The following is a 14,110-nucleotide window of genomic DNA, read 5'->3' as shown; positions in this document are numbered from 1 at the left end:
TGATATGTATGACCACACATGTGATTTATATGATTTGGTGTGACTCCTGTGGGGTCCAATACATAGGGCTTACTTTTCAGAGATATTAAATCCAGAATTCGGGAACATTTTTCTACTATAAGCCAAGTTAAATCATCCACCCCCCCTTGTATGCCACTTTGTCGAAATACATAACAGCAGACTAGACAGCTTCAAGTGGTGTGCTATTGAGAAGGTGAATAGGCCTAAAAGAGGTGGTGATGTTGATAAGCTGCTGGCCAAAAGAGAGATATTTTGGATGTTTTGTTTGAGGACCAGGGTACCTGAAGGATTAAATTCCAGATGTGACGGGGGGAGGAGCCACCTATGAGCCTGAGCGGTCGCACATTGCAGCAGCTCCTACTATTTACAACATAAAAGTCAAATTTGGCGACTGTTCAGGCCTCTACACCTTAACATTATTGTGATAATGAAAGCTTAATTGCTCCAAGAGTTGAAGGCTAAAAGCGGTAGATTGCTCTGAGCCCAAGGTTTTGCTACCTTGTTGTTTAGACTGACAAGAGATCTTGAGACCGGCCATGTTTTTCTCCATGTGGAGATCGGAGTGAGGAGAAAAATCAACTATCTGGTGCCTTATTGATTGCAGGGGCAGGTATTACAGTAAACCCTCATCATGGATATGGCAGTACATATACTTGCGGAGATCGGCAACCTCCTAGCTGGATACCAAGCTGCATTTGAAGATTCGCTCAATCGAGCGGTCCACACTACTGACGCAGCAAGCAGCAAGGATAGCACAGATGAGGAAGCCGAGAAACCTGAGAAATTAAGCCACATTACCCAGCTCGCTATGCATAGCGCAATGGCTCAGACACGCATTGATGCTAGGGTTGAATCCCTAAACACGAAACAATCGATGGTCCACCCTGAGAAAATGGCTGCGCCACATGCCGGGGAACGGCAACAACAACTAATATTGCAGAGGTCTCAACATGATAAGATGTGTCAGAGGGACACTATTCAAGAACTGAACATTCCAGTCCACCTCTCTGGTATGGGAAAATATCTCCCGGTTTGGAAATATACTGCAGACATGGCGGAACCGCTCAGAAAGACTCACTCTCATGGGGCTGTGAGACGGAACCTGCAAGCACGAGCACAATTAAATACAAGCACTGCTGGCTATTTTGAGTGGCTACTGTTGACGGGTACGAAGATAACGATCCTCAGAGGCATTGGTTAAAGGGTCAGCTTTGTATTTCACCAAGTCTACTACACTCTCAGCGGACTTTTGAGTATCATTGGCTGTGGTGGAGGCTTGTTTAACTATTCCTGGTCTGTATGTTCAGTATATGATGGACATCTATGTTTGCATAAACCGTTTCTGTTATATGCCAATATTATATAGTTATATTCTCCAGTTTGGTTATTGGGCGCAACAGAGTACTTCTTGAAATCTACCCCTACTTTCAACCTAGTATGATACTACCCCCGGTTTAGGAACTCTATATAAAGTCTCTGTGTTCTGAGTCAATATGTTTAACAATTTATGGTTATGTGGCTCTAGATTTATATAACAGTTGCCTATGTGCTAATAGAGCACGGACAGACTTATTTACGCTAAAGTCACTGCTTGTTTAAGGTTTCTGACTGTAAAAATCTTTACACTTCAAATTTATATATTAATGGGTCATACATATTAATGTCTGTTGCTATGTAATATTATATTGCCCTTTCACAAATGTTACAGTGGTTATCCGCTCCTAGGGGACTCAGACTGTTTAATGTCCATATTTATGGTTAAAAGTAACTTATGGCTGTTTTATCCTCTTACTTGTGATCCCCTACTTCCCACTAAACATTGCTAAGCCAGATGAAAATGTGCAAAGCATGGGTATTGCCTTACTTTAGCCCCGTAGCTCATTATTGCAGATAGGTTCCTTGTGCAAGATTGATAGCATTCATGATAGGCTTATTCTTAGAAGTTCATGTTCAATATTTTTGTAATACTGCAACTGGCTAGGATATTACTGATTTTTAAATAATCTGTTTGCTAGCATATCACTACATACTCATCTTTGGATATGCTTCTTTATATTTGGATTATTGGGCTGTCTATTTCCCTCCTGGTATCCCCATTGTTGGACTATGTATTACCTCTTGTTTTTTGTGCATATGTATGATTTCTGCCTTAATATTTAGCTTATCGCTTCCAAACTAAGAGATCCTCTAGCCCAGCATTTACACCTTTTAACTATTTACAGCAAGCCATCTCTATCACTATATCCCTATATCTGCCACAATTCACTCACTTGGTGCGAGGATGCTGCCAGCGGCCGAGGTAGCATCTAAATGCCCACTAGCTCCAATGGATTATTTATTTATACCATAGTGGATATTTGATGTATTCGGTAAGATTTCTAGCTATATCAAATGTCAAGTAATGTTTATGTTATAGGGGTTCCATAGTATTCCTAACGGGCCTACGCAATTAGATATCAACAAGAATCTAGCCCAGCCTTATTTGAATATTTGTACATATGTGTGGTTACAAGTGTATGAGGGTATGTGCGCACAGAAGTGCACAGTCCCCTATATGTTTTTTTGTTTTTTTGTTTGTTTTTTCGGGACATTCGCTTGTTGCTTATAGCTGAGATTGAGAACGATTGCCAGGGGCTGAATTTTTTTTTTTTTTGGTAAATCCTCATAGCCACATAGTGTCCCGCTCTGCCTCCTACCCACTAACTGTGAGCTTCCTGCACATTCCGCCATTGTTAACAAGTTTTATTTCCACTTATGGCCATCCCCTCCTGTATTGACTTTACCTACTTTGCTTAGATCAGCTGGACTGATCAATTATACTAACCAGTTGAGTCTACAAATCCCTGCATATACCCTATTTTTCTTTCATAGCTCCACTCGCTCTACTCCTCAGCGTAACAGCATGATATAACTGACACTATTGATACCCCATATATTAAAAGCTTCCTTTAGCTTAAAGTTTAAAGTTATATAATCCACTCTGCATAATTAACTTGCCACCTCCTCCCCCCCCCCCTCCTGTAATGTACCTCCTATTGTTGGAGGGCTATTTATATGGCTTTTCTTGCCTATGCCATACTCTAACTATCTATACCTACATACTTTACCACACAGCAAAATTATATACTTACTCATGTTATTGTTTACGTTACCAATTACTAACTACTCTAAACTTACTGATCTAAACTGCTTTAGAAATCTACAGAATTTATGAGCAGTCCTGTGGATTCATTATTACTTCCAGTTAATACCCCTCCTACCTAATGTTATATGAATCTTCAGGACCTCAGGAACAGAATTTTCATTTACGATGAAAGAGAAAAATCCCAACAGTGTAGAAGCTTAGGAACAATGTTACTGGGCCATGAGCATGTTTTAAATCAGGTTGCGATTATTGTATGCACAAGGCCATATTGAATTATTGAATTTTTGAATGTTTTAATTTGTATCTTGTCAAACATGTTAATGTTTTCCTCCTACCCTGCGTGGTAGAAAACCATGATTTGTGTATGTCTACATTGTTGGCTACAAATAAAAAATATAAAAAAAAAAAAATTCCAGATGTGACTTAATCAACTATTGGGAGTAACCAAATGTTCTCCTTTTTTTTTTGGAATTTTCAGGTACTTCTGGCCATATTTACCAATGTCCTTTAATGTCCTTTAATATGTTTCAATTTAATGTGTTTTAATATTATTTTCTAAACATTTTAGGTTATAGCCAGGTTTCTATCCTCACTCTTTTTTTGCAACTCTGTAAATTTACTTGAACAGCTCTAATGTTTCCATTGTTGCATTCTTGGGCTTATATTTATTCTATAATATTTTTTCCAAACTAATCTAGTAGAGTTATAACTTAATGTTATTAGTAAATACACTTGTACAGTTTTAATGTCCCCAATGTTGTATTCTAGAGATTATATTTTGTAATACTTTCTTCCAGACTAGCCTATTAGAGGTTCAATCTAAATGTCATTTAATGATAGCCAGTAATACATTTGTACTGAACTATTTCAATAGATATATGCTGTTTAATTGTTTGACATATTCATTGATATTGTAGTAGTCAGTTTAGGATGTTCTCTAGTTCATTAAGGGTTAACCTTTTTCAGTCCTTGCAGGTGACTAGATTATTAGATGGGGATGTGCTCCTTCGAGTCAACCAATAGTAATGTTTTTAAGGGTATTTTAAGTAGTGAGAAGTGCACATTGCTAGGCTATGAATATGGCTGAATGCCGAAACGCGTAAGCCTTTTGTGCTGTGCATCCCACGCTTTGTTATTTTGCTGGCTGTTGTCATCATTTTAATCTTTATATTAAAAGTCAAGTTTTACTTTTTCTATGAGCGGATTTTGCTTCTTATTTTTAACTGTGTATTTTAGATATGGCCAGAAAATGTTTTAAGAACACTCAGCCAATTTGCAAAGATACTATATAAAAGACAATATTTCAGGATTATGTTTATATGCTTAGAAAATCCATCAGAGAGTTATGCATTAGCAAAGCAAAATTAGGTTTTCCAAATCTTTCTGGTTCCCAGGGAAGTGAGTCATGGGGACATGTATTAGACTTTAAGGCATTTAACAAACGTGATCATATAGATGTTCAAAATAGAATATCTGTTGATGCTAATTAGTGTTATTCTTGCATTGATGGAGACAGCAGTCCTCAAAGATCTACATATCCTAGTTGTTACTACACAACAGTATTTTCCTACATTAGCCATGGAAGTTGCCCATTTACAGTTGCTTGTTTGCCATTTTGGCAGTGGCTTATTTAGGTTTTGTGCTGTCCTAGGCACTCAAAACTCTGCTGCCCCCCGGGTTTTAGGCATTTTTTAGCCATAATAGTTTTTGGTCAGGGTGTAACATAGCATTTTTTTTATTTTTCAAAGCCAACATTTCTGAACAAAGGAGGAGGAGGTAGGGACACCCCAACACATACAGCGCTATTCCAGGTCTTTGCCTACACAGTTCCATTCCCAGAAAGTGTGTAGAAAATCATGTGACTCTGGCAACCAGTTAACATTGTGAAGAGCCGGTCTAACAACTCCAAACACAAATCAGTAAAACGTATTTCTAGATTATGGCTTCAATGAAGAGAGTTTAATGTTTGAAAAAAGAAACACGTAAAAAAATTAAAATACAAAGGCATACCACAGGGCTCAGCAAACACTGAGCAGCATTTTTACATTTTTGACTTGTTACAATAAACGTAATGTTTTATTCACACATTACCCTTTCTTCATTGGAGCCATATTTTAGAAATACGTTTGACATGCAACATGATCTATGCTTGCCGCTAAAAATGGCCCTGCAGATCACAGCATGTTCTGCTTGGAGCTTGCCACCTCCTGATAGTGATCCAGATGCTATGGCAAAGCAACTGCACTCTGACGGTTGGGGCCCCTGGTGTCAAAAAGTGCCGGTCCCCCAAAATCTGCCGCACCAGGCATGGGCCTTGTTGGCCTAGGCCATAATACGCCCCTGCATTTGGGCTTTCCATGCCCTGAAAACATTAATATGTTTTAGTAATATTTAGTTCAAAAGGTATCCAAGCATATCATTAACTGGGAGAAATTTTCATTATGGCTTTTTAAGGACTGCACAGGCAAGCTTGGCACATTGTTTGCAACTATGTAGAACATCTCTATAAACATTGTTGTAAACACTGCTGCCAGATGGCTAAAGATAAATGCACGCTCCAGAGCTCAACTTGGATTACTATTTAACAAAAATACCAAGAAAACAAAGCGGAATTGATAATAAAAGTAAATTGGAAAGCTGTTAAAAATTGCATGGTCTCTCCAATTAAGTTTCATTTTGACTTTCCTCTCCCTGTAAGCTTACAATTCAGAAGGAAATATTGGCAGGCTTGATTGGTCTTTTAATTCGTATCTGCTATCAAAACCTATGCTCCTCCTCCCCTCTTGTAAGATGCTTGGCTGTATATGTGCTTCTTTTTCACAAATGCCTTGTTTTCTCTTCTGGATACAAAAAGCCTACATCAGCTGATTGCCATAGTTTAAAGAAATTTTAACTATTGACTCCAAAGTCGCTCCAAAGGTGCATTCGCAGTTTGATAAATGGAGCCTATAAAATGCACGTTTAGACTGAAAAGATTTTCTGTACATTCTAAGCAAAGAGAGTTAAGTAATATTTGCTTTCCTGTTCATATTTAATTAACTTGTTTCTTTACAGACCACCTACTTTCCACAGAGGATGACATCATAGAGGGCTGTCAAGGTAAAGAAGAAAGCACAATCAAGAGACAGAATTTGGAAATATATGAACCAGCAGATGTTATTCCTAAAAACGAGTCTTTATTATAATGCATCTTATATGGCATTTAGTTACAGTTTTGCTCTTTAACTGTATTTCTTATAATTAAAAAATGTATACTCTATACAAATAAAATGGTGACTTTTAAATGTTTTCTTTGCATAACTTGCTCTATATTGTTGTACTAAAATTTCATAAACAGACAAAAGCATCTAACATTTAAATGGTTGTTATATCCCCCAAAATCGGTAGTGCCCTTTTTATAGAAGGCTAAGCACTGTGTAAAAATCATTGTAGTGCTGTTTTATGAACTGTATAGCCTCTGAGATATATATACCCCCCTCTGTGTACTGTATGTGCAGTTGTAGGAAAGCTTGAATATTATAGGTAAGCGTTCCACCTCACCTGTTCTAAAGCACCCATAACAGGTCAGATTTAATGGCTTTCACTACCTGAACCCAGGTGATTAAGTCTCAGATTGTTCCAAACCATGAAAAATATTAAATGTACTTTAAACCTTTTATAATGCTTATGTAAGAACAACACTTATATGGGTTACATTGTTTTTTTTGGGGGGGTTACATGAAAGCTGTTCAAAAATTGTTACTGAAACAAATAGAGATTGAAATGTATGCAGAATGGATACCTGAGCATGAATTGCTAATTTGCAACTCCCATAACTCTAGGACAGGTTTTTTTAGATTAAAACTTTGCTATATATGTATTTACAGATATATATACACTTATACATTCATAAATACATATATAAACATATATTTAAGTGCATTGGAGCCCTTTGCAGTCAAGTAGCTGAAAACATGTGAAACCATATTTATGCAATATTCATTTTTAATAAACGGTTTAACTGTATTTACTGTAAATATTTAATATTCCAATGTTCCTCACATGCGGGAATATGTTCTAAGTATTTTTAAATAGATATTCATATATATATATATATATATATATATATATCGATACCTATATATAATCATGTATGTATGTGTATATATATATATATATATAACAAGTAGAATTTTAGGATTAAACCTAAGAAGCTCAGGGTCTAATAGCGCTCAAGATAAGGGTAATGTAATAAACCTATACAATATTAATAGGTGATATATCCTATAAATGCAACTGGCTGCTGCTATACTAAAAGCGAAGGGAGAATCCCCAATTCTCCCTTCTATGTGAAAAAAAATTCTAAAAAAAGAGGTTTATATGGTAAGCGTTGCCTAGCATAAACAAATGGAATTTACAAATAATACAGAGAGAAATACAATAAGCTCATCAGTAGATGAGGTATAAACAATATATATATATAAATAAATATAAATAAAAATATAAATATATTAATAAATTGAGTATGTTAAAAATCATGCATCAGATAAACACATAGGTAAAAAAATGAAAAGAGCAAACAAATAAACTCATTCAAATGTATCCAGATCTTGTTAATATCTTCTCAAACGAGTTCCCCCTAAGGGTGTCCACTTACTTTAATAACCCTCAATTAATATGAGTTAAGTAGAGACGTAGTTACCTTTTATTAAATAAAACAGCACACCAACGATTGAAACCTACTCACATAGGTGACCTCAATAATATGAGGTATCAATACAGCGTGATCAGAAATAGTGGCATAACCATAAAACAGCAGCAAGATAAACAGTTCAAATGCAGATCTAAGTCCTAACGCGTTTCAAAGGCCTGTATGACTCTGCTACGGAACCTACGTGTAATTAAGTCATAGGGGGCGGACTTCCCCTTTCAAAAAAACATTGAATGCGAGAAAAAAGGCTAAAAATACATATCGTCATAAAAACATTGCCTACAAAATACAGACAATATGTAAAACTCATGACATATTTATCCATTTAAAAAAATGATTATACATCCATAATTAATGATAGCGAAGTGCATATATAAAAGACATACATATCATATTCACATATTAAAAACAGGCATATATGCAAAAAAATTGTATTAACTAATAAGTGATACAATAAAATCAGCATTGTGACCATATATTGAGTTTATATGGGTAATAATATAATTCATAAAAAAATCCCCCAATATTTCCCAGTAAGAAAATTAATATTAATATATATATTCCTACACATAAAATGACAAGATATAATATACAAATCAATTAAAAAAATTGCTTTAAAAAATGCCCACTCAAATATGAACTTAATCCATACATAGTTAATTTTCAAAAATAGTTAGTACTCCAACTGATGCCAGCTAATGTAGCAGAAAAAATAAAGCTGCATCAAGGACATATTTAAAGGAAAGCAACTATGTCAATATCCTTATTGAGACCATATGGAACCATACCGTTAAACAGATGGATCAAATATGTCTCTCTTTGTCTAAGGAGACGTTCTCTATCCCCACCTCTTTCAGTAATCCTAACATGTTCCAGGATAGTACCCCTTAAGCAAATAGGATTTTGATTATTAACAATCCTATAGTGCTCAGATAGACTGTGAGATTTAAGTCCACCCTTAATATTGGTAATGTGCTCAACTTTTTTAAATTAGATTAGGGTAGGGAATTTTTTTTATTTTTGGGGGCTTTGTTATTTTATTAGGGGGCTTAGAGTAGATGTAATTAGCTTAAAATTCTTGTAATCTTTTTTTATTTTTTGTAATTTAGTGTTTGTTTTTTTGGTAATTTAGTTTAGTTTATTTAATTGTAGGTACTTTTAGTTAATTTATTTAATTTATTTATTGATAGTGTAGTGTTAGGTTTAATTGTAACTTAGGTTAGGATTTATTTTACAGGTACTTTTGTAATTATTTTAACTAGGTAGCTATTAAATAGTAAATAACTATTTAATAGCTATTGTACCTAGTTAAAATAAATACAAAGTTGCCTGTAAAATAAATATAAATCCTAAAATAGCTACAATATAATTATTCGTTATATTGTAGCTATATTAGGGTTTATTTTACAGGTAAGTATTTAGCTTTAAATAGGAAGACTTTAGTTAATAATATTTAATTAATTTTGTTAGATTAAAATTATACTTAATTTAGGGGGGTGTTAGGGTTAGACTTAGCTTTAGGGGTTAATACATTTATTAGAGTAGCGGCGAGGTCTGGTCGGCAGATTAGGGGTTAATAAGTGTAGGTAAGGTTGCAGCGACATTAGGGAGGGCAGATTAGGGGTTAATACTATTTATTATAGGGTTTGCGAGGCGGGAGTGCGGCGGTTATGGGGTTAATACATTTATTATAGTGGCGGCGAGGTCCGGTCGGCAGATTAGGGGTTAATAAGTGTAGGTAGGTAGCGGCGACGTTGGGGGGGGCAGATTAGGGGTTAATAAATATTATGTAGGTGTCGGTGATGTTAGAGGCAGCAGATTAGGGGTACATAGGGATAATGTAGGTGGTGGCGATGTGCAGTCGGCAGATTAGGGGTTAAAAAAATGTATTAGAGTGGCGGCGATGTGGGGGGGCCTGGGTTTAGGGGTACATAGGTAGTTTATGGGTGTTAGTGTACTTTAGAGCACAGTAGTTAAGAGCTTTATGAACCGGCGCTAGCCCAGAAAGCTCTTAACTGCTGACTTTTTCCTGCGGATGGAGTCTTGTCGGTAGAGGGTCTACCGCTCACTTCAGCCAAGACTCTAAATACCGGCGTTAGGAAGATCCCATTGAAAAGATAGGATACGCAGTTGGCGTAAGGGGATCTGCGGTATGGAAAAGTCGCGGCTTGGAAATGAGCGTTAGACCCTTTCCCAGCTGACTCTAAATACCAGCGGGCGGTAAAAAGCAGCGTTAGGACCCCTTAACGCTGCTTTTGACGGCTAATGCCAAACTCTAAATCTAGGCGTTAGTTTTTTTATTTGAGGGGTTGGTTGGGTGGGGGGTTTTACTGTTATGGGGTACTTTGTAATTTTTACATGTAAAAGAGCTGATTTCTTTAGGGCAGTGCCCTACAAAAGGCCATTTTAAGGGCTATTGGTAGTTTATTGATAGATTAGGGGGTGTTTTTATTATGGGGGGATTTTTTATTTTTATAGTGGTATTAGTTTAGGTTTAATTTTTTTATTTTGGATAGCTTTGTTTATTTTTTTTTTCTGTAATTTTACATTTTTTATTTTTTGTAATATTAGCTTTGGGGTTTGTAGTGCCCTCTGGAAAGGCTTATCGCCTAGTATATATATAAATACTTTTAAGTATTTTACCAGAACAACATCAGATATTTTTATATATATATATATATATATATATTTGAGTAAATAGAACATATTCTGCTATGTGAAGAACATTGCAATGTGAAATATTCATATTTCAAGTCGGGTTAGCACACTTGGTTAAACGGGATCAGGTTTTTTATAGACAAGTGTACACTAAAGAGGTGATTAATTATATAAATAGGGATTTAAACAATATATGATACCAGTACTGAGAGAAATAGCAGTTTCCTTCTGAACTAAGATATTGAATAAAAATAAAATTATATACTAAGCAAGATTGCTATATATAAAACTCTCGGTCATAATAACATGCCTGGTCAAAAATTTGAAATTTAAAGTTTGAAATTGGAAGTTCAAAGTCTAATATTAGAAACTAGAAATAGTGTATCATATTTTGGTAAACAAGTTCACATAGAATTGTTAAAATCAATAAGGATGTTTGAACTAATGTATATGTACCTTTAAGAAATTCTCTATTTAAACACAGAGGAGTCTGGGTATCCTGTAAGCAGTGAACAAGTGCTATCCTAGCACGAAACATGTCTGCAGCAGGAACCCAGCAAGTCCTTATTCACTGTATGTTAACTGTTAAAGCTGTGTCAGCTTAGACTAAGCTTTAGTCTGTTTTTACCACTTGGATTAAATAAAGCTTTCTTTTTATCTTAAAGTCCTGGAAGTGCCTGAGTTACCTTTCGTATTTTTACATACTTGTACTGTGAGACGAGCAGTAACTACTCGGTAGCATATCCAGGAGACTGGATGACGTCATCCCCCCCATCGGAGCTCCGATAGTGCCGTGAGAGCGTGCAGCGTGTAAGGAGGAAGAGTTAGAGCGCGACGCTGCAACTGTTGTGGAGTATATATATATATATATATATTTGAGTAAATAGAACATATTCTGCTATGTGAAGAACATTGCAATGTGAAATATTCATATTTCAAGTCGGGTTAGCACACTTGGTTAAACGGGATCAGGTTTGCGCAACTTGTTGAGTGTTTTTTCCCCCCAATTTTCACGCTCCATTAAAGTCTATGGGGGAATACATTATTGCGGTAGCAATATTCTAACTTCGGCTTTTTGCGCATGTCAGGTTAGTGTGTGAGCAAAAACTTTGAAATTTCAACTTGTAATACACGTGCTACCTGACGAGTGCAAAAAGCCGGTCGAGTGGAATTAACACTGGAGTGCAAACTACCGCTCCACTCTTAGGAGACGATTTATCAAAGTCTGGCGGACATGATACGCTGTAGCGTATCATGTCCACCAGACATCACTGAATGCCGACCGCATATGCTGTCAGCATTTAATATTGCACAAGCATTTCTAGTGAACTGCTTGTGCAATGCTGCCCCCTGCAGATTTGCGGACGCTAGCAGGGGATGTCAATCAACCCGGTCGTATAGGATCGGGGCGGATTGATGTTCGCAGCCTCAGAGGCAGCGGACCAGTTAAAGGGACACTGAAACCAAATTTTTTCTTTCATGATTCAGATAGAGCATGACATTTTAAGCAACTTTCTAATTTACTCCTTTTATCAAATTTTCTACATTCTCTTTGCATCTTTATTTGAAATGCAAGAATGTAAGTTTAGATGCCGGCCCATTTTTGGTGAACAACCTGGGTTGTTCTTGCTGATTGGTGGATAAATTCATCCACCAATAAAAAAGTTCTCTCCAGAGTTCTGAACTAATTAAAAAGCTTAGATACCTTCTTTTTCAAATAAAGATAGCAAGAGAACAAAGAAAAATTGATAATAGGAGTAAATTAAAAAGTTGCTTAAAATTGCATGCTCAATCTGAATCACGAAAGAAAAAAATTGGGTTCAGTGTCCCTTTAAGGAGCAGCGGTCTTAGGACAGGAAGCAGGGGCATCAGGCCCTTGATATATTGGCCCCTTAATCTAGCCCATAGAGGAGCATGGTCACTAGACTTAAAATGAATTAGAGCATGTAATTGTTCAACTGTACTTGCCCTTTAAAGTTGAAAAAAACAACTTTGGGAATTACTTTAAATATGTAGATTTACTAAATTAGACATTAGTACAATAAATAACCAATTTGTATTATTTTTTTTTAAATTGATCTACTATAACTGAGAATAATGTAGTTAAATAGAAAATAGATTGTTGCAAAGTATTTGCCATCAAAGAGGTTAAATTCACAAGCTCATCAAAATTGAATTAGTAAAAAAAAGTGCTGATTTTGATGTGAAAGTGAGGAGCAAGATATACTGGTCGCATCCACATGTATATAATTATTGTTGTACTATGTGCAGTGCCAATTTGTATCAAATATGTATAAATGCAACTGAACTTGGTTTTATTAACATTTTACTGTCTGTCCCAAAATGCCTTTGATATGCTATTTGATTTAATTCATATTTCCATACAACTAGTAGTGCTATTCACAGGCGCTTGCCTTTTTTCTTTTTTTTTTTACTGAATCAGAATGTTGAACTGGTATAGATATGGGGTAGGAACACTACTCACTACTAGCTGCAGTAATGCGGATGCAGTTACATTCATATCTATATGTCTATAGGCATAAATGAAATGCACTTTCTATGCAATAACTTACACTGAGTCACCAATCTCAAGTTAAACTCAAGTTACCACATTAATTTAATAGCAGCATTTTACTCTGATATTAAAGGGATGCTAAACCCAATTTTTTTGTTTAATGATTCCGATAGAAAATGCAATTATAAGCAACTTTCTAGTTTACTCCTATTATCAATTTTTCTTTGTTCTCTTGCTATCTTTATTTAAAAAGCAGAAATGTAAAGCTTAAGAGGCGGCCCATTTTTGGTTGAGAACCTGTTTTATGCTTGCTTATTGGTTTGCTAAATGAAGCCACCAATAAGCAAGCGCTATCCAGGGTGCTGAACCTAAAATGGGCTGGCTCCTAAGCTTTAAATTCCTGCTTTTTAAATAAAGATAGCAAGAGACCGAAGAAAAATTGATAGTAGGAGTAAATTAGAAAGTTGCTTAAAATTTCATGCTCTATTAATTACTGCATAACATACACAAGCACACACATATATATATATATATATATATATATATATATATATATATATATATATATATATATATATATACACATACATACATATAATACATATACTTATATATGTATATATATATATATAGGTATATATATATACATATGTGTGTGTGTGTGTACAAAAAAAGACAATTAAACTTATCATAAGTGGTGTAATCACCTATTAAAATACAACTCAACAACTAATAATGCTTATATGTATAAAAAGGTGGTTATGATCAGTCACCACTAATTTTAAGCTAAATGTGTTCTCCAATAGTCTTATATTACGTTTAGAGGCCAAAATATTTGCTCAATATTTGCATCAGTTATTTAATAGTTATAAGGAAATCTAATTAATATGTTTTAATTAATATAATCTACACCAAAATAAGTATTTTCCCTTTTTATACATTATAAAAAATATTGTTTTATTCTAATCTGAAAATGTTTAAACTATTGATTCTGTATTTATAGATTTGGCCATAAGGAATCATGTAAATAAATGTTCACATTGACAGTTCACAGTGTGGTTTATATTTTTAAAACCAAAAT

At 35.2% G+C, this 14,110-nt stretch overlaps 1 protein-coding gene across 1 annotated transcript in view; it reads left to right on the top strand.

Annotated features, from left to right (window-relative positions):
• Positions 1-6,454, top strand: part of TTC29 (tetratricopeptide repeat domain 29) — a 779,602-nt gene extending 773,148 nt beyond the window's left edge. The window contains exon 11 of the mRNA XM_053703717.1: positions 6,221-6,454. Coding sequence (XP_053559692.1) covers positions 6,221-6,351 — 131 coding nt within the window. The 3' untranslated portion in view covers positions 6,352-6,454. The remainder of the gene's footprint in view (positions 1-6,220) is intronic.
• The last annotated feature ends 7,656 nt before the right edge of the window (positions 6,455-14,110 follow it).

Source organism: Bombina bombina, chromosome 2, assembly GCF_027579735.1.
Source record: "Bombina bombina isolate aBomBom1 chromosome 2, aBomBom1.pri, whole genome shotgun sequence".
NCBI classification, from domain to species: Eukaryota; Metazoa; Chordata; class Amphibia; order Anura; family Bombinatoridae; genus Bombina; species Bombina bombina.
Note: the sequence above shows the minus strand (reverse complement) of the source record. Positions and strands in the feature narration are given on the sequence as shown.